Source organism: Chiloscyllium punctatum, chromosome 9 (assembly GCF_047496795.1).
Source record: "Chiloscyllium punctatum isolate Juve2018m chromosome 9, sChiPun1.3, whole genome shotgun sequence".
Taxonomy (NCBI): domain Eukaryota; kingdom Metazoa; phylum Chordata; class Chondrichthyes; order Orectolobiformes; family Hemiscylliidae; genus Chiloscyllium; species Chiloscyllium punctatum.
In genome coordinates this window covers 112626441-112651246 of record NC_092747.1, presented here as the reverse complement: position 1 = coordinate 112651246, position 24806 = coordinate 112626441, and the positions used below count along the sequence as shown (strand labels likewise).

Genomic DNA, 24806 nt, shown 5'->3' with positions numbered 1-24806 from the left:
TGGGGAGAGGGAGGGAGGGCTGGAGGTCAGTCGTTTGGAGATGGTGCCTGGGCTCCCATCGAAGTCCAGGACTGTTCTCGGCAGCATTTCAGTGAGTCGAGTTTGTTTTTAATCATTGTACCTCTAAACAAAAGACGCGATCAGGGCTAAAAGAGCTCTTTGATGTAATGTTTCTACCGGGATCTTGAGATCTCCTATGGATAATCCAATATTCAGATAATTGATATTCAGATAATCGATATTCCTCTGTATATTGGCACAAAGCCATCCAAATAGCAATTGCAGCATGATGCATTCACAAGGGTTTAACAAATTCCACATGTATCCATAGGAAATCACAATGGGAAAGGTGGGGTTGTGGGAATTAACAAGTCAACTGAAGAAAAGAGAAAACATTTGTAGGAATAAGGACTTTAATATATTAAACATCAGATAAAAGGATTGGTCATGTCAGGAAGTCAGAATCCATTGGTGTCTTTTAAGGTGTTCAGTTTTATTTTTGCTAAAATTAGTTTAATTCATTTTGTTTCAGCTGGAAGGCTGCAGAGAAGTATTTTCTGGATGCATTAGATAAAGTGAGAGCAATTGGAAATGAGGTAATTCATTTATTTCATAATTCCAAATATAAAGAACTTTTTTTAATATGGGTTTACAGCACATTTCACCAAGTAGCTGAATACAATATATTGCAATATAATAAAGCAAAGATAAAACAAATTAGACTGCAATCTTTATTGTTTTAATTTTCTTTAATTTGAGAGGAATTTGTTTTGAAGTGTTAGTGTTTGAATTTTGAATAGCGTCACCTTCAACTAATAAGTAGGATATTGTATTAACTTTGTATTATTTGTATTTGGGCGGCACGGTGGCTGAGTGGTTAGCACAGCTGTCTCACAGAGCCAGGGACCCAGGTTCAGTTCCAGCCTTGGGTGACTGTGTGGAGTTTGCACATTCTCCCCGTGTTGCGTGAGTTTCCCCCAGATGCTCTGGTTTTCTCTCTCAGTCCAAAGATGTACAGATCAGGGTGGATTGGCCATGCTAAATGGCCCATAGCCTCTAGGGATGTGCAGCTTGATGGATTAACCGTGGAAATGGAGGGTTACAGGATTAGGATAAGGAGGTTGGTCTGGGTCGGATGCTGTTCTGACGTTTGGAGTAGACTTGATGGGCCAAATGGTCTGCTTCCACACTGTAGAGATTCTATGGTTCTAACTGGTTGTTTGAACTGCAATGCAGCAGGAAGACATGAACGTTGGAATTTTATTCAGCTACTGGACACTATTTGCATTTGAAATGCAATTTGTTACGTGTGCCAGTTTGCGTTTAATCCCACGGTGGGCTATGAATCTATGTTACCAGAAAATTAGCCTTGGTTCTGGATTACTTCTGCTGTGATCACCTCCCATCACTTCCCCATTATTTGTTACCATTTTGTCTCCTGCTTTGATTTATTCCATTTCCCTTCTGACTTTTCATATGAATCAAATAATCCTTTTCACTAACCATGCCAAAGGGAAACCCAAAGACTTTTCTAGTGTGTCACATCTGCAATAAGCTTTTAGGCATGTGGTTGAAAAGTTGTATATTTAAATTGGCTGCTGCAAATAATTTGTAATTTTTTATTTCTCCATCCCTCCCTCTTCCAAACTCTGACTAAAGTCTATTCTTTTTAGATTAGATTAGATTACTTACAGTGCGGAAACAGGCCCTTCGGCCCAACAAGTCCACACCGCCCCGCCGAAGCGTAACCCACCCAAACCCCTACATCTACCCCTTACCTAACACTACGGGCAATTTAGCATGGCCAATTCACCTGACCTGCACATCTTTGGACTGTGGGAGGAAACCGGAGCACCCGGAGGAAACCCATGCAGACAGGGGGAGAACGTGCAAACTCCACACAGTCAGTCGCCTGAGGCGGGAATTGAATCCAGGTCTCCAGCGCTGTGAGGCAGCAGTGCTAACCACTGTGCCACCGTGCCGCCCACAAAGTTATTCATCCAGATATTAATTTGAGATTGTGGAACAATACTTATACTATTTTATTAAGATTGCTTAAACAATAAGCAGTTTGTATGGTTCTTACAGGAATGTGACTTAGTAATTCAAGTTTGTTAATTTATTGGGTATATTCATTGATGGCATCTCTGACCAGTAATCATTGTCCTTGTGCTGCAGGGATCCACGTTATCTGTATTTACCATCTGGAACAAGTTGACATTAGTTAATTTCTTGAGGCAACAGTAGAGAATCCTTGCTAAAGGGCTGTAAGAGGCAGCTGAAAGATCATTTGTAGAATTCTAAGAATATGGAGTAGAAAGAGAAGATTCATTCCCTCAAACCTGTTTCACCATTCAGTTATGTTACGATTGATCTTAGCTTGATCTTCATTTACTTCCTTGGTTTCCTTTTAACGCTTAATTCTGCTCCCCAATAAAGCTGTATCACAAAGTCAAATGTCAAATCTCCCAACTAGCTTATTGATGGATGGAGCATGTTTCAAAATTTTGTTTTATGCGTGATGAAAACTGATAGCTCTCATGTTAACTGTAATACACAAACAGGAGATCCTCGTCTCTTTCCATTACTCTCCAAAATCGTGGCTGATGTCTCCTAGCTCTGAATCTCTTAATACTTTTCAAGATTAGAGTGGTGCTGGAAAAGCACAGCAGGTCAGGCAGCATCGAAGGCCTGCTGCGCTTTTCCAGCACCACTCTAATCTTGACTCTGATCTCCAGCATTTGCAGTCCTTACTTTCGCCTCTTAATACTTTTGCCCAACAGAAATCTCAGTTCTAAACTTTTCGAATTGATTCCCTCACTGAATACCCATTTGGGAATGGACGAGAAGAGATCCAGAATTCCCATTACTCGTTTTGTGTGGACAAGTGCTTCCTGATATTACCCTGAATAACCTGACATTTAACTTCGGGTTCTTCCTCTTCACTTTCAAAGGGAGTTTATAGTACAATTGTAACATTTAAAAGGCATCTGGATGGGTATATGAATAGGAAGGGTTTGGAGGGACATGGGCCAGGTGTTGGCAGGTGGGACTAGATTGGGATGGGATATCTGGTCGGCATGGACGGGTTGGACCAAAGGGTCTGTTTCCATGCTGTACATCTCGATGACTACACAAAAAAAAATGGGTTTTCCGTGACATTGCCTTGTCAACCAGTCAGCACAGCAGGAACAATTATAATGGTTACATCACAGACTTTGTTTAGGGAAATAAAGAAGTTACAAATTATAAAATGAAGGCCCATTTTCTTGGTGTTTCCCCCATGTGGGATTATTACTGAAATCAGTGCAGACAAATGACCGATCACATGTAATTAAATTACCACACCCATTTATTTTTAGGTTGCAATTTTGTAAGCCATTTCCACTTCAACGTCATGAAACAGATTAACGTATCTTTTTCATACAGGATCTTGGCAAATGTTTGCATTTTTTCTTGCAATGAAGTTGCAAAAAATTTGTGGACGTTGTTGCAACACTATCCTAATGTATACATGCATGAAATACTGTCAATCCTACCAAAAAGTCCCAAAACTGCTGGAAATAATCAGATCAGGCAGCATCAGGAGGAAGGGAATAACATTTCAGGTTGACGATTGCCAGTCAGAGGAATTGATAAGTATTTACAGCATTTTCTGTTTTCCTTTCTCCTACCCTATCTGACGGCCATGTTCCCTTGCTTTTTGCACATTCTGTAGTTGGGGGATTGACTAAATCCTGGTCACGTTAGAGGACACCGAAGTGATTCCAGCTGTTCCTCAAGCTCTGAAACTCAAAGCTTGGGATCTTCGAGCTGGCAACACTTAGTGCGCACATGATTATCCGGAAAATAAGAACTGTGTTGAGATCAAATGTAAAAACGTTCAGGCTAGCCATCGGAAAGCACTGTCAATACTAAAAGATTTGATACTGTGCTCAAAAGATCAAAGGAACTAATGTTTGAATTATTAACCTGTGAAAATCTTAAACTAACTGCTGAAAGACTGTAACCCTAAAATAGCAAAGTTCTATCTATCATTGTCAAGCACAATGAGGAATGAGTAATTTACTGAAACTAACTCACATTGGCCTGTTGGTGACAATCCACTCACTCTGACTGTTCATTCACTTTTGAATTTCTTTCCATGTTTACTCATGCCCTTTTAACGATCTTGTGAACCCTCTGCTCCAAGTCTTTCTATTTTTGTCTGTTGGCCCCTCTCACTGATCTAAGGCCAACTCACTCTGCTCTCACTATCAAACTTTCATAGGATTTGAATATTTCTTAGGCTCAGGAATGTGACTTAAAAAACAGTTCTAGACGGAAGCACTAATTCAGCGCTTCTCTGATGAACGTGTTCTCTTTGTCATAATTAGATTAGATTAGATTACTTACAGTGTGGAAACAGGCCCTTTGGCCCAGCACGTCTACACCGACCCGCCGAAGCGCACCCACCCAGACCCATTCCCCTATGTTTACCCCTTCACCTAACACTATGGGCTAAATATCAATTGTTGCTTCATAGCTACTTTTATGGAAATGTTTTAAAGCAGTCAACGTATACAGGTTTGTCAATACCCTCCTGTTACTGTGTGTTTCACAATATTAATATCTCCTGATGACTAATGCCATTATGATGAAAGCATGTTGTTGATGTTATTGGAACCATAATTTGGAGGCCTTGACAGGAGTTGAAAACGCACCTCTGCTCCTTTGGAATTAAAGTTAATTCATAAATCTGCAGCAAAATTTACTATCACTCATAGTGTCCGAGTTTAAATAAAAACCCATCTGGATCATAGTCTCCTTTTAGGGAAGGAAATCTGATGTTCTTTGTTAGTCATATCTACATATAAGTCCAGACCCACAGAAATATGATTGATTCTTAAACTGTCTTCAGAAATTTCCTAGCAAGACAGTCATTTGTTCTCAAGAGGGTGACTTACTGCTGTGTGTGATACTAACTTTGGAGATGTTGTTGACAATGAGGTTGATACCATTTGAATCCTTCTCCAATATACCAGCTCCTCAGCCATGCATTCATCTGCTCTATTCTCCTATTCCTGCCCTCACTAGCTCGTAGCACCGGGAGTAATCCAGATATTACTACTCTCGAAGACCTCCTTTTTAAATTCCTGCCTAACTCTCTATAATCTCCCTTCAGAATTTCAACCTTTTCCCATCCTTTGTCATTGGTTCCAATGTGGATAATGACTTCTTGCTGGCCCCTCTCTCCTGTGAGAACATTCCACATCGTCTCTGAGACATCCTTGATCCTGGCACCAGGGAAGCAACACACCATTCTGATTTTTCGCTGCTGGCCACAGAAACGTCTGTCTGTACCTCGGGATAGAGAGCCCCCAAATGCAATTGATCTCTTGGAACCTGACATACCCCTCATTGCATTAGAGCCAGTCTCAATACCAGAGACTTGGCTGTTTGTGCTACATTCCCCTGAGAATCCATCACCCCTTACATTCTCCAAAACAGCATACTTGTTTGAAATGGGGATAGCCACAGAAGACTCCTGCACTACCTGCCTACCTCTCTTACCTTTCCTGGAGTTAACCCACCTAACTCTGTATCTGAGACTTCCCCTCCCCCTCCCCCTTCCTGTAACTGCCATCCATCATACACCGTTGCTGTTGCAAATTCCTTATTGCCTCCAGTCAATTCATTCGCTCTGATAAGGTTTGCAACCAACAGCATTTATTGCAGATATACTCCGCAGTAACCCGTAAACTTTCCTTAAACTCCCACATCTGACAAGAAGCGCATATCACTCTACTAAAGGCCATTTTTGTTCCTTCACAATCTACAGACCCAGAAAATAACACCATCGTATTCCTCTACAAAACATTGCCCCAGGTTAAATTAATAGTTATGGCTTATATTTTAAGTATAATCAAGCGACATATCTCAAAAAAACATATAATCACGAAAGAACCCACACGATTAAAACAATTCACTGATCTGATTCTGTGCTGTGAACTTCGCCCAAACAGTTCCTCCAAGATTAGTTGTGAATTTCACTGTTTGTTAATTTTCCCAGACACACTCTGATGTCCAGCGACACATGAATTCAGACAGCAAAGGCAGTAACTGTGCAGGTTCACTGCTGTCATTTTCTTTCTTTCTCTCACTCCAAACATTAGACTGGGACTGCCATAGTGTTAAAGGTTTAGATGGAGAGGAATTTCTTAAGTGTGTACAAGAAAATGTTCTGATTCAGTGTGTGGATGTACCTACAAGAGAAGGTGCAAAACTTGGGAAATAAGGCAGGGCAGGTGACCGAGGTGTCAGTGGGGGAGCACTTTTGAGCCAGTGACCATAATTTTATTAGTTTTAAAATAGTAATGGAAAAGGACAGGCCAGAGAACTATAGACCAGTGAGCCTGATGTTGGTGGTGGACAAGTTGTTGGAGGGAATCCTGAGGAACTGGATGTACATGTATTTGGAAAGGTAAGGACTGATTTGGGATAGTCAACATGGGTTTGTGCATGGGAAATCATGTCTCCCAAACTTGATTGAGTTTTTTGAAGAAGTAACAAAGAGGATTGATGAGCGCAGAGCGATAGATGTGATCTATATGGACTTCGACAAGGTTCCCCATGGGAGACTGATTAGCAAGGTTAGATCTCATGGAATACAGGGAGAACTAGCCATTTGTATACAGAACTGGCAAAAAGGTAGAAGACAGAGGGTGGTGGTGGAGGGTTGTTTTTCAGACTGGAGGCCTGTGACCAGTGGAGTGCCACAAAGATCGGTGCTGGGTCCTCTGCTTTTTGTCATTTGTATAAATGATTTGAATATGAAGCTAGGAGGTATAGTTAGCAAGTTTGCAGATGACACCAAAATTGGAGGTGTAGTGGACGGTGAAATTTACCTCCGTATACAACAGGATCTTGATCAGATGGGCCAATGGGCTGAGAAGTGGCAGATGGAGTTTAATTCTGCTAAATGCGAGGTCCTGCATTTTGGGAAAGCAAATCTTAGCAGGACTTATACACTTAATAGTAAGGTCCTTGGGAGTGTTGCTGAACAAAGAGACCTTGGAGTGCAGGTTCATAGCTCCTTGAAAGTGGAGTTGCAGGTAGATAGGATAGTGAAGAAGGCATTTGGTATGCTTTCCTTTATTGGTCAGAGTATTGAGTACAGGCGTTGAGGTCATGTTGCAGCTGTGCAGGACATTGATTAGGCACTGTTGGAATATTGCATGTAATTCTGGTCTCCTTCCTATCGGAAAGATGTTGTGAAACTTGAAAGGGTTCAGAAAAGATTTGCAAGGATGTTGTCAGGGTTGGAGGATTCGAGCTATAGGGAGAGGCTGAACAGGCTGGGGCTGTTTTCCCTGAAGCGTCGGAGGTTGAGGGGTGACCTTATAGAGGCTTACAAAATTATGAGGGGCATGGATAGGGTAAGTAGACAAAGTCTTTTCCTTGGGGTTGGGGAATCCAGAACTAGACGGCATAGATTTAGGATGAAAGGGGAAAGATATAAAAGAGATCTAAGGGGCAACTTTTTCACGCAGAGGGTGGTACGTGCATGGAATGAGCTGCCAGAGGAAGTGGTGAAGGCTGGTACAATTGCAACATTTAAGAGGCATTTGGATGGGTATATGAATAGGAAGGGTTTGGAGGGATATGGGCCGGATGCTGGCAGGTGGGATTAGATTGGGCTGGAATATCTGGTTGGACCAAAGGGTCTGTTTCCGTGCTGTACATCTCTATAACTCTATTTGATTAGAATAGGACATTTGATATGCTAGCAGAGTAGACATAAAAATGGTAGATAGAATTTCATGCAAAGAAGTGAGAGGTGATGCATTTTAGCAGAGAAATTGGAGCCAGGCAATATGGATGTAATGACACTTGTAAGGAGGGACCTGGTGACTCACGTGCATAAGTCTTTTCAAATGATGGGATGTAGTAAAAGGTAATTAGCAAAATGTATGGGACCTTGGCTTAATAATTAGAGATGTTGAGTATAAAAGCAGGAAAGTTTTGCTGAACATTTATAAAGCCCCAGTTCGGCCACACTGAAGTATTGGTACCAGTTCAGATCACTACTGTTGAGAAAAGATGCAAGGGTCCTTGAGAAACTGCAGAGAATTACTAGAATAATTCAGGGATGGGAGGCTTTAATAATAAGATTAGCTTGAAGGAGCTGGGGTTGTTCTCATTGAGGGAAGATTTGACTGCGTTATGCAAGATTATGACAGGTGACAGTAAACAATGAAAGTCCGTTCTCATTTGCTGATTTAACAAAGACAGTGGACTCGGGATAAGTCTCTGGGCAAGGCATGCAAGGGGAATTTGGAGGAAGAATTTTTTTTATAAAATGCGTGACAATGATCTGGAACTTGATGCACATGAAGGGGTGATTGTGGAAACAATCGATGATTTAAGAAAGAAATAGAATGGCCACTTATGCAAAATAATTAAAATTGCAAGGATAAGGGAACAGAATGAGAAGATGGGACTGATTAGATTACTCTACAGAGAACATAGATTTAATGGGACAAATAGGATAGTGAAGGCAGCATTTGGTATTTTTACCTTTATTGGACAATGACTACCTGCTGACCCCTCTCCCCTGTGAGAACGTTCTGCACCCTCTCTGAGACATCCTTGATCCTGGCACCAGGGAAACAACACACTGTTCTGCTTTTTCTCTGCTGGCCACAGAAACATCTGTCATGTTGCGACTGTACAGGACATTGATTCGGCCAGTATTTCTGCAATTCTGGTTTCCCTGCTATTGGAAGGATGTTGTGAAACTTGAAAGGGTTCAGAAAAGATTTGCAGGAAGTTGCCAGGCATGGAGGATTGGAGCTGTAGGGAGAGGCTTTTTAAGCTGGGGCTATTTTCCCTGCAGCATCAGAGGCTGAGGAGTGACCTTATCAAGGTTTATAAAATTGTGAGGGGCATAGATAGGGTAAATAGATAAGGTCGTTTCCCTGGTGTAGGGGAGTCCAAAACTAGACGGCATAGGTTTAAGGTGAGAGGGGAAAGATTTAAATGAGACCTAAGGGGCACCTTTTTCACGCAGAAGGTAGTGCATGTATGGAATAAGCTGCCAGAGGCAGTGGTGGAGGCTGGTGCAATTGCAACATTTAAAAGTCATCTGGATGGGTATATGAATAGGAAGGGTTTGGAGGGATATGGGCCGGGTACTGGGAAATGGCACCAGATTTATTTAAGCTATCTAGTCCGCATGGATGAGTGGGACAGAAGGGTCTTTCCATGCTGTATATCTCTATGAATGTGAAATGGCCATCTCCCGTGCCTTACTAATTCTGAGTACATTTTCAGCAATTAAATTTGACATTTCGGTATCATTCATATCTTGAGACTAAATAAAAGAAAACAAATATTACATCCTTCAATACTACAAGCCTTTAACTTCCTCAATCATCTCCAATTCTTTATCAGTGGTTACTTGCAAAATGACAGTGACTAGACATATTTGATTACATGTGCAGTGTTTTGGGAGGTGCACATCCTGTGTTGAAGCACAATGACTTGGCTCAATGGCAGAACGCAGACACTTGGCACTACATTCCAGTGTGATACTGAGCAAATGATAGATCCACAGAGGTCTCATGCTTTTCCACTAATTGAAACAATCCTATTGTGATCCTTGAAGATGGCTAAGAATTAGGAAACCGATTAATGGTTAATTCTTTTCCGGGCTGGATGAAGTTTTATAGTGGAGTTTCTGATATAAATCATCTAGATCTTAGTGTGCAAGGGATGCTTTCAATACTTGTGGCCAACCCAAAACTTGGGAGAATTTTAAACTGCCAGGAGGACCGTATAGAACTTCAAAGAACATCAGCATGTTGGTAAAGTAGGCAAATGGGTTGCGAATGAAATCCAATTGTGAAAGATGGGGAATTGATATACTTTTGACACAAAGAATGCAGAGACACAATATGACATAAAGGATGGCATCCCATTATGAAGGGTGTGCAGGAGTAAAGAGATCTTGGTGTTTATGTCCATAAGTCATTAAAGGTGACAGGTTAGGTAGGGAGAGCTCTCAATAAAGCAGACAATACTTTAGGCTTCATAAATAGGGTACAAGAGTTGGGGCTGGGGATTATCCTAAACTTATATAAGACGCTAGGTCAATCTCAGCTGGAATACTGTGTATAGTTCTGGGTGCCACATTATGTAAATGTCTTCGTATAAAAAAGATTTATGAAAATGGTTCCACATTTTATTGATGAAAAAGGTTGGAGACACTGGGACTGTTTTTCCTCGAAGAGGCGAGGGATCAGAAGAGATTGGATCAAAGCTTTCAAAATGACAAGCGTCTGGACAGAGTGGATAGGGATAAACTGTTTCAAATAGAGAACCAGAGGGTACACTTTTTTTTAAAAGTGTTTCACAAGAGAAGCAAATGTGATAAGAGAAAACACTTCACACAGCGATTTCTGAGGATCTTGAATGCGCTGCCTGGAAAAGTGATGGCGACAGGTTTCATTGAGGCATGAAAGACCTAGGATCTTTCTTTAAATTGAAATAAAGTGCAGAGTTATGGGGGAAATGCAAGGGATTGACACTCAGAGCTAATGTAGACACAATGGGCCAAATCGTGTCTCTCAGCTGTGTAACAATTATGATTGTCACACACTTATGGCTACTATAAGACCATAAGACATAGGAGTGGAAGTAAGGCCATTCGGCCCATTGAGTCCACTCCGCCATTCAATCATGGCTGATGGGCATTTCAACTCCACTTACCCGCATTCTCCTCGTAGCCCTTAGTTCCTCGAGACAACAAGAATCTATCAATCTCTGCCTTGAAGACATTTAGCGTCCCGGCCTCCACTGCACTCTGCGGCAATGAATTCCACAGGCCCACCACTCTCTGGCTGAAGAAATGTCTCCGCATTTCTGTTCTGAATTTACCCCCTCTAATTTTAAGGCTATGTCCACGGGTCCTAGTCTCCTCACCTATCGGAAACAATTTCCTAGTGTCCACCCTTTCCAAGCCATGTATTATCTTGTACGTCTCTATTAAATCTCCCCTTAATCTTCTAAACTCCAATGAATACAATCCCAGGATCCTCAGCCGTTCTTCATATGTTAGACCTGCCATTCCAGGGATCATCCGTGTGAATCTCCGCTGGACACGTTCCAGTGCCAGTATGTCCTTCCTGAGGTGTGGGGACCAAAACTGAACACAGTACTCCAAATGGGGCCTAACCATAGCTCTATAAAGTCTCAGTAGCACAACTGTGCTTTTATATTCCAACCCTCTTGAGATAAATGACAACATTGCATTCGCTTTCTTAATCACGGACTCAACCTGCATGTTTACCTTTAGAGAATCCTCGACTAGCACTCCCAGATCCCTCTGTACTTTGGCTTTACAAATTTTCTCACCGTTTAGAAAGTAGTCTATGCTTTTATTCTTTTTGCCAAAGTGCAAGACCTCGCATTTGTTCACGTTGAATTCCATCAGCCATTTCCTGGACCACTCTCCCAAACTGTCTAGATCCTTCTGTAGCCTCCCCACTTCCTCAGTACTACCTGCCTGTCCACCTAACTTTGTATCATCTGCAAACTTCGCTAGAATGCCCCCAGTCCCTTCATCCAGATCATTAATATATAATGCGAACAGCTGTGGCCCCAACACTGAACCCTGCGGGACACCGCTCGTCACCGGCTGCCATTCCGAAAAAGAACCTTTTATCCCAACTCTCTGCCTTCTGTCAGACAGCCAATCCTCAATCCATCCCAGTAGCTCACCTCGAACACCATGAGCCCTCACCTTGCTCAGCAGCCTCCCGTGTGGCACCTTATCAAAGGCCTTTTGGAAGTCTAGATAGACCACATCCACTGGGTTTCCCTCGTCTAACCTACTTGAAACCTCTTCAAAGAATTCCAACAGGTTTGTCAGGCATGACCTCCCCTTACTAAATCCATGTTGACTTGTTCTGATCAGACTCTGCTCTTCTAAGAATTTAGAAACCTCATCCTTAACGATGGATTCTAGAATTTTACCAACAACTGAGGTTAGGCTAATTGGCCTATAATTTTCCATCTTTTGTCTTGATCCTTTCTTGAACAAGGGGGTTACAACAGCCATCTTCCAATCATCCAGTACTTTCCCTGACCCCAATGACTCTTGAAAGATCTCAACCAATGCCTCCGCTATTTCCTCAGCCACCTCTCTCAGAACTCTAGGATGTATCCCATCGGGGCCAGTAGATTTATCAATTTTAAGACTTTTTAGCTTTTCTAGCACTATCTCTTTTGTAATGGCAACCATGCTCAACTCAGCCCCCTGACTCCCTTTAATTGTTGAGATATTACTCATGTCTTCCACTGTGAAAACTGACGCAAAGTACTTGTTAAGTTCTCCTGCTATTTCCTTATCTCCCATCACTAGGCTTTCAGCATCAGTTTGAAGTGGCTCAATTCTACTTTTGCCTGTCGTTTGTTTCTTATGTATTGAAAGAAACTTTTACTATCATTTCTAATATTACTGGCTAGCCTACCTTCATGTTTGATCCTCTCCTTTCTTGTTACTCTCTTTGTTATCCTCTGTTTGTTTTTGTAGCCTTCCCAATCTTCTGATTTCCCACTGCTCTTTGCCACTTTATAGGATCTCTCTTTTTCTTTGATAGATTTCCTGACTTCCTTTGTCAGCCATGGCTGTCTAATCCCTCCCCGGATAATCTTTCGTTTCTTGGGGATGAACCTCTGTACAGTGTCCTCAATTTTACCCACAAACTCCTGCCATTTTTGCTCTACTGTCTTCCCCACTAGCCTCTGCTTCCAGTCTATTTTTGTCAGTTCCTCTCTCATGCCCTCATAATTACCTTTATTTAACTGTAACACCATTACATCCGATTTTGCCTTCTCTCTTTCAAACTCCAGACTGAACTCTACCATATTATGATCGCTGCTTTCGAAGTGTTCCCTTACTTTAAGATCTTTTATAAAGTCTGGTTCATTGCAAAGCACTAGGTCCAGAATAGCCTGCTCCCTTGCGGGCTCCATGACAAGCTTTTCCAAAAAGCCATCCTGTAAGCATTCCATGAATTCCCTTTCTTTGGATCCACTGGCAACATTATTTACCCAGTCCACCTGCATATTGAAGTCCCCCATGATCACCGTGACCTTGCCTTTCTGACATGCCTTCTCTATTTCCCGGTAGATGTTCCCAGTATATTCCTTGTTGGCTAATTTTCTGTTCAATATATTATCCTCAACATCGAGTTTTTATTTTCTGCATTGATCTTTGATGTAGCACCTAATCAGTCATCAATACAGCATATCGACAGGTTCCACTATATACAAAGCTATGTTACTTCCTCAAAGAGCTGGTTAAGCATAATATGCATCTTGCAAAATCAAATAATGTTTGTCCCACACAAATGCCATGCAGTGATCATCTCCAGTAAGAGATAATCCACCCCCGCTCCTTGACATTCAATTGTGTTATCATCGCTGGACCCCCTGCAATCAACATCTCTGAGGGTTTATCATCCATTGACCAAAATTCAACTGGACCTGATTGGCTACAAAGGCAAGCTAGAAATAGTGCACTGAGTAACTTGCCTCCTGGCTCCTCAAAGCCTGCCCACCATCTACAAGGCACAAGTCAAGAGTGTGATGGCATACTCTCCACTTGCCTGGATGAGTGCAGCTCCAACAACACTCAAGAAGCTTGACACCATCCAGGTCAAACTAGCCCACTTTGGTTGTAATTTTAGCAAGGCATTTGATAAGGTTCTTCATGGTAGGCTCATTCAGAACGTAAGGAGGCATGGGATACAGGGATATCTGGCTGTCTAGATACAGAATTGGCTGGTCAATTGGAAGACAGAGGGTAGTAAGTGGAAAGTATTCAGCCTGGAGCACGGTTACCAGTGGTGTTCCACAGGGATTGGTTCTGGGACCTCTGCTCTCTGTGATTTTTATAAATGCCTTGGAAGAGGAAGTGGAAGGGTGGGTTAGTAAGGTTGGTGGAGTTGTGGATAGTGTGGAGGGCTGTTCTAGGTTGTAACAGGACATTGACAGGATGCATAACTGGGCTGATAAGTGGCACATGGAGTTCTATCTGGAAAAGTGTGAAGTTATTCACTTTGGAAGGTTGAACTTGAATGCAGAATATAGGATTAAAAGTAGAATTCTTGGCAGTGTGGAGGAACAGAGGGATCTTGGGGTCCATGTCCATAGATCCCTCAAAGTTGCCATCCAAATTGATAGGGTTGTTAAGAAGGCATATGTGTATTGGCTTTCATTAGCAGGGGGATTGAATTTAAGAGCCACAAGGTTATGTTGCAGCTTTATAGAGCCCTAGTTCGAGCAACCTGGGAATATTGTGTTCGGTTCTGGTCGCTTTAGACGTGGAAGCTTTAGAGAAGTTGCAGAGGAGATTTACCAGGATGCTGCCTGGATTGGAGGGCATGTCTTATGAGGAAAGGTTGAGGGAGTTAGGACTTTTCTCATTGGAGAGAAGAAGAATGGGAGGTGACTTGATAGCGGTGTACAAGATATTGAGAGGCATAGATAGAGCGGATAGCATGAGACTTTTTCCATGGCTTTTTCATGAGGGGGCATAATTATAAGGTAATTGGAGGAAGGTTTAGGGGAGATGTCAGAGGCAGGTTCTTTACACAGAGTGTTGGGTATGTGGAATGCACTGCCAGCAGTGGTAGTAGAGTCAGATATATTAGAGACATTTAGGTGACTCTTAGATGAGCGCATGGAAGAGAGCACAAAGAAGGGTATGTAGGTTATTCTGACCTTAAGAGTAGGATAAAAGGCCGGCACAACATCGAGGGCCAAAGACCTGTTCTGTGCTGTACTGTTCTATGTATCAGTAAGAGCAAAGCAACCAGTTTCACTTGCTGACCACAGTCCTCCATTTCACTTCCCCTGAGTAATTATTGAATTCTCTTTAAAAGATAAAGATTGAGTCGGTCAGCATCACATTGCCAGGCAATTTATCCAGATCCTGACAACACACTGTGTAAAAAAGGATTTTCCTCGCGTCTCCTTTGGTTCTTTTGCAGTTCACCTTAATTCAGGTGTTCTGGTTCCCATCTTTTTGACAGTGGGAGCAGTTTTCTCCCACATGTCTTGTCTTGTATTTAGACTTTGACCGCCTCCATAAAATTTCCTCTCAACTTTCTCTGAGGAAAACAGCCCAAATTCTTCATTAAAAGCAAAGTACTGCAGATGCTGGAGATCTGAAGTAAAGAGAGAGAGAGAGAGAGTGTTGTAGAAAGTCAACAGATCTGGCAGCATCTGTGAAGAGAGAAACAGAGTTAAAGTTTCAATAAGATTTTTTTTCTTCAGTAACTGAACTCACTCGTTACTAGAACATGGATTTTTTTTCCCTGACTTTCTCCACATCCTTACTGAACTTCCTTGCCTAGAAGTGGCCACAGTACTCCAGTTGAGAGCAATACAATGTTTTATCAAGGTTCACCAAAGCCTCCTTGCTTTTGTACTCTGTCTGTATTAATAAAGTCCCGGATCTTGTGTGCCTTATTAACCATTCACGATCTGTCTTTCCATCTTCAATGAAGCAGAAAATGCTGGAGAAATTCAACAAGTCTGACGTCACCTGTCTAGCAAGAAACAGAGTTATTCTGTTGAGTTCAATATGACTACTTCAGAATTGTTAAACTCGGTGCATTAACTCTCTTTTCTCTCTCCACAGATGATGCCAGACCTGCTGAGTTTCTCCTGCATATTTTATCTTTATTTCAGATTTTTACCATCTGCAGTATTTAGCTTTTATTTGCCAACTTCAATAATCTATTCCGAAGACTACCTGCTCCTGCAACCTTTTTAGAATTGTGCCCTTCATCTTATATTGTCTTGCCATGTTCTCCCCAACAGTAGATATCTCTTCACACTTAATATTTTTTCAGTCAATTATCCACCCATTCCTCCAACCTATTTATGTCTTTTTGAAGTCAATCCTAAACTTAATACTTTCAAATTTAGTCTCCTCTACAAATGTGTCCTATATGCCAAGCCTAGGATTTTAATACAGACCAAGAACAGAAGTGGTCATTGCACTGACCCATGGGCAACACCCACAGTATACCTTTCCCCAGACTGGGAAACAACCCACTCTTTCATTTTAGGAAAAGCTTGAATTTAATGAAGGATATACTAAAAGGCTGAGATGAAATAGAGTGGACAAGCTTGTGTAGTGCACAGATGCCAGCATGGGCAGGTTGGACTGAATGGCCTGTTTCTATGCTATAAACAGGCTAATGTGCTCAAAGCACTCCTCAAAGGTATATTTGAAGGCCAGGTACATCATGAAATGTTGTGAGCATATCTGCCAATGTTGAATTGGCTAAGACTCTCTTGAATGGTGAAATCTATGTATCTTAAAAGGTTGACCTCTAAGCATTGACTGACATTTACAATTTGTATTTCCAGTGGTTCCTTTTTAATGTCATTATTGTATGCTAGAAATGATCAATTGAGAGATTGTAATTGTGGAACAATCATAACCTTTTGGCACAGTATTGAAGGTACAATGACGGGTAATCAAGTGTCCCAGAAAGGGAGAATATATCATTTTCGTATAAAGTCCCTTGAAAGGTCTGGCAGAGAGTCTGGGTAATGGGGACATTTGTTTTAATTCTTTCATTGGATATAATTGTCACTTACTAAGTTGGTATTTGTTAACCATCTCGGACTGTCCTTGAGAAGGTAGTTGTGAGCTGCCATCTCTGCAACATACACAGTGTTACTAGGAAGGGGTTCCAGACTTTTGACCCAGATGTCCGAAATAGTTTGCTAACAGTTGGATCATCATTGCAATACCTGCAGCTACTATGGAGTGTAGAAGCAACCAGTGATGGTATGAGTCAGTGTTGTCACCTTGGCCATGTACTACACTGCTGTCTTGTGCTGTGAATGCTGCTCAGAATCCTAAACCACTTAGTCATAGAGTTGTACAGCATCGAAACAGACTCTTTAGCCCAGCTTGTCCATGCCGACCAGGTATCTTTAATTAACCTAGTCCCATTTGCCAGCATTTGGCCCATATCTCTCTAAACCCTTCTTCTCCTATAACCATCCAGATGCTTTTTAAATGTTGCAATTGTACCAGCCTCCACCACTTCCTCTGGCAGCTCATTCCATACACACACCACCCTCCACGTGAAAAAGTTGCCCCTGAGGTCCCTTTTAAATCTTTCCCCTCTCACCTTAAAAATATGCCCTCTTGCAAATCTGGCAAATAGAACTAGATTCATTTTGGATATTTGGTTTGCATAGACGAGTTGGATCGAAGGGTCTATTTCCATACTGTACAGCTCTATGATATTGATTAAGGGGTAAATATTATTGTCCAGGAGACAATAGTGAATTTCCCTGCCCTCCTTCAGAATTGGGTCTTCTGTGTTCACCTGTGAAAGGGCAGGTGGTGCCTCCATTTAATATTCAACATCTCTTTTGATACTACCTTAAATTGGAATTCAAGATTCCCACTTCTGGAAAGATGCTTTCTATGTTTCCCAGCACGAGTAATCTAAACACTTTAACCTGAGAACAAACTGTAACTATAAAATAACATTTTAGTATAAATTATACCACAGCAAGGACTTGGATGTTCCAGAAACTTTACAATCCCATCCCTTTTGATGTGACTAACAAATTATATTCAGCTGCCAGTGAAGATCTATGTCCCCTCAAGAGGGGCTTCTTGATTCGAGATCGGTCAAAGGAATCGACAAATGCAGTCTATTCAAGAAATAGGGTTCATTAGTTTATTGAATTAAGGTACCTTGACACAATTCTATCCAGCAACATAGAGATTGAAGCTTCTGTGTTCCATGATGAAGCTGCACAATTACAATTGAAAATTACACATTATTTATATGTTTTAAGAAAAAGTACAGCATTAATTACAAGAAAGACCAATCCCATATAATAAGGTGACATGATTTACAGCAAATTAATCCAATGATATTTTCTTTAAGAAGGATATCTAATTTATGTAAATTGTCATGCCATGTATTAGTTCAAGGTTAGTTCAAATGGTCAATTAATGTCAGTATTCATCTTATGAAAACTCTATTGTCCTCTTATCTTTGAACCGCAAGTTAATTCTGCAAATCAGCAGTATGGTTTACAGGCCATTTTGTAGTATTCTTTTAAATCGAGAAACCATTTTGTTGAAATAAAAATCTACATATTTTGTTGCCTAAATTCCAATTTTAGATCCTCACCAACACTGACTCGCTTCTTCATGCATTTAGGTCTGCACTGAATCTGCCATATCAAACTGGTATGGGAGGTGTATCCCTCCCCTTCTCCATTTGTTTCGTTTTGAGCTGCATTCATATTGAAAATTCAAGGCCTGCCTTCTCATTGTCCATGTGGTTGTATCTACATCCTGATGTTGTGGAATTTCTGATTTCTCTCTAATATTAATGAATCTGTCTGTTTTTGTTTTCACAGGTGACTGTTGATAAATGGGAACCATTAATGAATAATCTAGGGCATGTATGTAGAAAACTCAAGTGAGTATTTCCCTTACAGTGTGTTCACATGAGACTCAGTCCTCACAAGTCAGTGTTTATTTGCTTCATTGCCTCTGATGCTGTGGTGTATGGACGTGTGGTTTACAATAGAGAACCTGTAACAGAGAATCTGATTGAGTCCCTTTCCTTCATTATAAAGCAGACCAATTGAATGAGAGGTACCAGAGAGAAGAGACTGCCATCTTAGTGAAACAGAGAAGGTCATTACCTTTCTTCCAGTACTGCTGGTTGTTGCTCCATACAAAGGCTACAGTGTCCAGGTGGTGACTTCAGACCAGGCTGCCAGGGTCTGTCAGCAAGCCCTTCTCTACCGTCCCTCAGAGAAAGGGATGTACCTCCTCTGCACCGTCCTGGCTGCCATGATCTTCAGGTCCCTGTTGGGGAATTGTGATGCCATTTCTTACCTTCTCAGACATTAAGTCATAGAAATGTACAGCACAGAAACAGACCCTTCGGTCCAACTCACCCATGCTGACCAGATAACCTAAATTAATCTAGTGCTATTTGCCAGCACTTGGCCCACATCCCTCTAAACTCTTCCTATTCATGTACTCATCCAAATGCCTTTTAAATGCTGTAATTGTACCAGCCTTCACCACTTCCTCTGGCAGCTCATTCCATACACATACCACCCTCTGCGTGAAAAAGTTTCCCCTTAGGTCTCTTTTCTATCTTTCCCCTCTCACCCTAAACCTATGCCCTCTTGTTCTGGACTCCCCCAGCCCAGGGAAAAGACTTTGCCTATTTACCCTATCCATGCCCCTCATGAGCTTATAAACATCTATAAGGTCACCCCTCAGCCTCCAACGCTCCAGGAAAAACAGCCCCAACCTGTTCAGCCTCTCCCTGTAGCTCAAATCCTCCAACCCTGGCAACATCCTTGTAAATCTTTTCTGAACCCTCTCAAGCTTCAGAGCACCCTTCTGATAGGCAGGAGACATGAATTGCATGCAATATTCCAAAAATGTCCTGTACAGCCACAACATGACCTCCCAACTCCTCTACTCAATACTCTGACCAATAAAGGAAAGCATACCAAATGCCGCCTTCACTATCCTATCTACCTGTGACTCCACTTTCAAGGAGCTATGAACCTGCACTCCAAGGTCTCTTTGTTCAGCAACACTCCCTCGGACCTTACCATTAATTGTATAAGTCCTGCTAAGATTTGCTTTCCCAAAAATACAGCACCTTGCATTTATCTAAATTAAACTCTACCTGCCACTTCTCAGCCCATTGGACCATCTCATCAAAATCCCTATGTAACCTGAGGTAACCTTCTTTGCTGACTCAGCACCGACCTTTGTGGCACACCACTGGTCACAGGCCTCCAGTGTGATAAACAACCCTCCACCATCATCCTCTGTCTTCTCCCTTTGAGCCAGTTCTGTATCTAAATGGCTAATTCTCCCTGTATTCCATGAGATCTAACCTTGCTAATCAGTCTCCCATGGGGAACTTTGTCAAATGTCTTACTGAAGTCCATATAGATCACGTCCACCGCTCTGCCCTCATCAATCCTCTTTGTTACTTCTTCAAAAAACTCAATCAAGTTTGGGAGACATGATTTCCCACGCCTTTCCAAATACATGTATATCCTGTCCCTCAGGATTCCCGCCAACAACTTGCCCACCACCGATGTCAGGCTCACTGGTCTATAGTTCCCTGGCTTGTCTTTACCTGCTCCTCGGATGCTGCCTGGCCTGCTGTGCTTTTCCAGCATGACATTTTTCAACTCTGGTACTCCAGCATCTGCAATCCTCACTTTCTCCTAGTTGTCTTTACCACCCTCAAACACTCAATTAGGTGATTAACCATTAATTAGTCTTTCAAGTGTTTCACTACTCAGAAGCCCATTGTGTATTTGGGTCATTGACATTTCCAATAAAATCGCATCTAACAATGTCTGGAAACAGTATCCCTTTTCACAAAGTGAATCCCCTCTTTAATAAAAATTTAGCATTTTTGTTTGAAATGACAGTATTTTCATCTACTGTCATGACTGCACTAAACTATCAAGCCATTAATTTGCTTGAGTCGCTTTAATATCTGACTGACATGATTAGCTACTTTTGACTAGCAGCTAATTACTGAATGTGAACATTAGAATGGTCCAGACTTTCTCTTACGGAGCATTGGGTCTAATGTTGGACTATGCATTTTGAGAAAGATGCCAAGGTTTGGAGATAATTGGCTGGAATGGTATTAGGGCTGAGTGGCTTCAGTTATGTAAAGAAACAGAAGAATCTGATGATGTTCTCCTTTTTAGTGAAGAGAATTTGAACAAGTAGTGTTTCAGCTGGTGGGAGGGACAGATTTTAGATTGATGAGCAAAAGGACCAGAGGCAAGCTGAGAATTCTTAAGTTTCAAACCATTGAGTTGTTGTGATCAGGAATGCACTCTGAAACGGTGGTGGAAACAGATTCAGCGGTAACTTTCAAAGGGTAATTGGGTGTATACTTGGAAAGGAAACACTTCCAAGCTTCAGGGGAAAAGAACACATGTGAGCTGGCACAGACACAATGGCCTCCTGATGTGTAAGATTCTGTGATCTTTTTTTTTACTTTAGTTTTTGCTTCATATTAAGTATGTCTGTGCAGGCAAGATTATTCATAATTCTGAAAGCTTGCTTTAAATCCTTTTTAGGAAATATGATGAAGCATTAGACTATCACCACCAGGCTCTAGTCCTCATTCCTCAGAATGCGTGCACCTATTCCGCTATCGGTTATGTGCTGAGTCTCATGGGAAACTTTGAGAGCGCCATCAACTATTTTCATACGGTATGATTTTTCTTTGCTTGAACAACTTTAAGATATAAAACACAACCGTGAATTGATCTACCAGCTGCCAAATTATTTAACCCCTTTTACTGATAGATGTGATTTTTTTTTGTGTATTTCATCTGAAGTTATTGAAAGAGGAACTGGGTGGTGCCCTGTGTTTGCGTGTTATCCTTACCTGGGACTAGGGAGGGGATCCTACTGTATAATTATTTGTGGGGATATTGGGTGAGGGATGGTGTGTGAAAAGTGCATTGACAGAACCTTTGATTTTGCGTGTTGTCAGACCTTGATTCTACCTCCTGAGCATTACAATATGAACAGACTGATTCTGGGAAGGGAGGGTTAATTTGTCTACAGAGACCCAGTGAATCATGTCTCCTTGCAAAACTTCTGTCTTTACACTCAGTGTAATGGGAAGTACAGGATCACAAAACACACTACATTTCCCACAGTCTGCACCCCTACAAGCCATGCATAATCGTGATTTGAAATTATATTATCTTTTCACTGTCATTGGATCAAAATCTAGGAACTCCCTTCCCAACAGCCCTGTGAACATACTTATGGCAGATGGATTGCAGCTAATGAAAAATGTAGTTCATGAGAACATTCTCAAAGGCAATAAAGATTGAGCAAAACATTGCTGGAAGCCGTGTGAATAGTGTGAAAGAAGGAAAATATAAACTGTTGAATTACTTGTCTGTGTGTAACCATTGTTCCAGTTCTCCCATTAACACTTCCCTATATCCACCCTGACAGAATAAATCTTTTCATCTCTGGAAGATAACTGTCTAAATTGTCTATGGCTTCTCTCTCAAACTTACACCCATATTAATTAAGTCACATTTTAAACCAGTTGATGACTGGAGCTACCTTTTTTAAAGTAAAATAAATGCTTTTTCATTCCAATGGAGGAAACAGTTTGTGTTTGATATTTCTTTTTGTTTTCCAGGCTCTGGGTTTGCGTAGAGATGATACTTTTTCAGTTACGATGCTTGGTCATTGCATAGAGATGTACATTGGGAGTGCAGATGCTTATATTGGTAAGCAACCACCTTAAAGCTTTCTGCACAATTTTAAACCATTGTCAATGTCTGTTTTATTCTTTGTGGAGGTGCCAGTGTTGGGCTTGGATGGGCAAAGTCAGAAGTCACACGACATCAGGTTATAGTCCAACAGGTTTATTTGAAATTACAAGCTTTCGGAGCACTGCTCCTTCATCAGGTGAAGCCCACTTGTGATTTCAAATAAACCTGTTGGACTACCGCCTGGTGTTGTGTGACTTCTGACTGTGTTTCATTCTTGCACTAGCACTTAGTTCCCAGTCTCTTGATCAATAAGGCCTGTTTCCACAGTACGACACTGCTCAGCTCTAACACACCTAGAAAAAGTTGTGCAGTTTTATCAACTGCTATGTTTTCTGTTCTTGGTTAATTAAAGCATTATTTTTCTTTTGGACTTCAAGCTCCTAAGCAATGCCAAGTTCAAAAACAAAGACTTGCATTTAAATGGAGCCTTTCCCAATCTTAGGACACCCAAAAATGCTTTTGACTTACGCATTTAAGAAGTGTAGTTGTCATTGTGATGCAGCAAACCCAGCAGACAGTCGGTGCACAGCAAGATCCCACTAGCAACCAAGTGTTAAGTGACAAGCTAGTCTATTTCGGGTGGTGGATTTGGGTCACCAGGAAGAAAGGTCCTGCTTGATCTTCAATACTGCCCCCTTTGTACATAGATGGAACCTCGAGTTAATGTCAAGTCTGGATTACGTTACCACTGACTGCAGCATTCTCTCAATATTGTAGTGGGAGTGTGTCAGTCTGGATTATAGGTTCAAGTCTCTGGAGTGAGGCTTGAACCTGCAGCCCTCTATCTCAGAAGAAAAGGCAATCTGATGTGCACTAATGAGACCTGGTAATAATAATTCTGTAGAAACAAGAGTTTGTGGTAGAGAACTAGAAAATGCAAATGTACATGGTAAGGCAAAGAGATTTTTTCAGGCCATCACAGACTACTTTCACTTGGTCGTGGGTAAACTCCTAGAGTACACGATGCACCATTGGGAAAGTATGAATTAAAAAGGATGACCTCTAGAGAATTCTACTGGGTAAATTGAAACATGCCACAGAGGTCTTGAGATACTTAATGTAAAGAGACGCTATTCGAATTTGTTGAAGAACTAATATTGGCCAGGGCACTGGGAGAATCTCCAGTTCAAATAATGTCATGGGATCATTCATTTTATAATCAATCTAGTATGTGAGCATCATTGGCCTGGCTAGTATTCATAGTCCATCCCTATTATCCTACAGAAGAGTTGTGGTATCTGAAACATCAACCATGTTATTTTTGACACCTTTAGTGAAGTAATTGTTTAATATTCAAACTAAGCTTGGTAGCATGATTGGAAATTAGTTTGTTTCTATGTTTTCAAATGGTAGAGAACAGGAACACACAAACTGGAGAAGACCATTCAGTCCACAGTGCTTATACTGGCTCTTCAAAAGAGCTACTCAAACCACATGTTTTTTATTCATGTGTCTCAAAGGAAAATGTTCCTTTCATTGCAGGAACTGAGCTAAAGGAGAAACTTGGTTGCTACGAGCTCGACATGTCTACAATGAAGGCACCAGTGATCAAGAAAATGATTTGCCCCTCCTGGGAGGAGAGGGAGTGTGATACTGAGTTGGAAAGGCAGCCCCTTGAGGAGAGTGGCATCATGGCCTTGGATGCATCACCCCAGCAGAGTAAGGTAGCAAGTACCGAGGCTCACCACGAAGACACCCCACTTTTCACAGAAATGGAAATGAATGAAAGTGACATGATATTAGAGGCATCCTTGTCTGACCACAGTACTTGAGTGTCTTCTGACCAGAAATTTTGGAACCTTCCTCATCTCCTTAGCAAGTTAGTTAAACTGTGATGTCTGCAGCTGATTTCGAACTCACAGCAGCACTGGTGGAACCAGGCCCATTCAGCAGACAGTGAGTGGTCCCTTCTGCAACAATGTTTTGGTAGCAATAAGCAAATGATTGAGATGGTTATTTAACGATGTAATGTTCTCATGGTGACCTGCAGAGTAAAAGGTGATCATGATATTTTGAAATATTGCCACCTGTCATTTCATTGTATTAAAATCTCGAAACTTGGTCTTTATGTTGTTCCATCTTTGTGCAGTGTCTTATTGTAGTGAGAACCAAATATTAATATTTTTGTAGTCACCATATTCTGCATGCATCTATCATAGAATCATAGAGTCATAGAGATGTACAGCATGGAAACAGACCCTTCGGTCCAATCTGTCCATGCCGACCAGATATCCCAACCCAATCTAGTCCCACCTGCCAGCACCCGGCCCATATCCCTCTAAACCCTTCCTATTCATATACCCATCCAGATGCCTTTTAAATGCTGTAACTGTACCAGCTTCTACCACTTCCTCTGGCAGCTCATTCCATACACGTACCACCCTCTG

At 41.5% G+C, this 24806-nt stretch overlaps 1 protein-coding gene across 1 annotated transcript in view; it reads left to right on the top strand.

Annotated features, from left to right (window-relative positions):
- Positions 1–24487, top strand: part of cdc16 (cell division cycle 16 homolog (S. cerevisiae)) — a 62095-nt gene extending 37608 nt beyond the window's left edge. Inside the window, exons 14-18 of the mRNA XM_072578086.1 lie at positions 533–596; positions 18463–18524; positions 21193–21328; positions 22284–22374; positions 23902–24487. Of these exons, the coding sequence (XP_072434187.1) occupies positions 533–596; positions 18463–18524; positions 21193–21328; positions 22284–22374; positions 23902–24191 (643 nt within the window). The 3' untranslated portion in view covers positions 24192–24487. The remainder of the gene's footprint in view (positions 1–532; positions 597–18462; positions 18525–21192; positions 21329–22283; positions 22375–23901) is intronic.
- Positions 24488–24806: the final 319 nt, after the last annotated feature.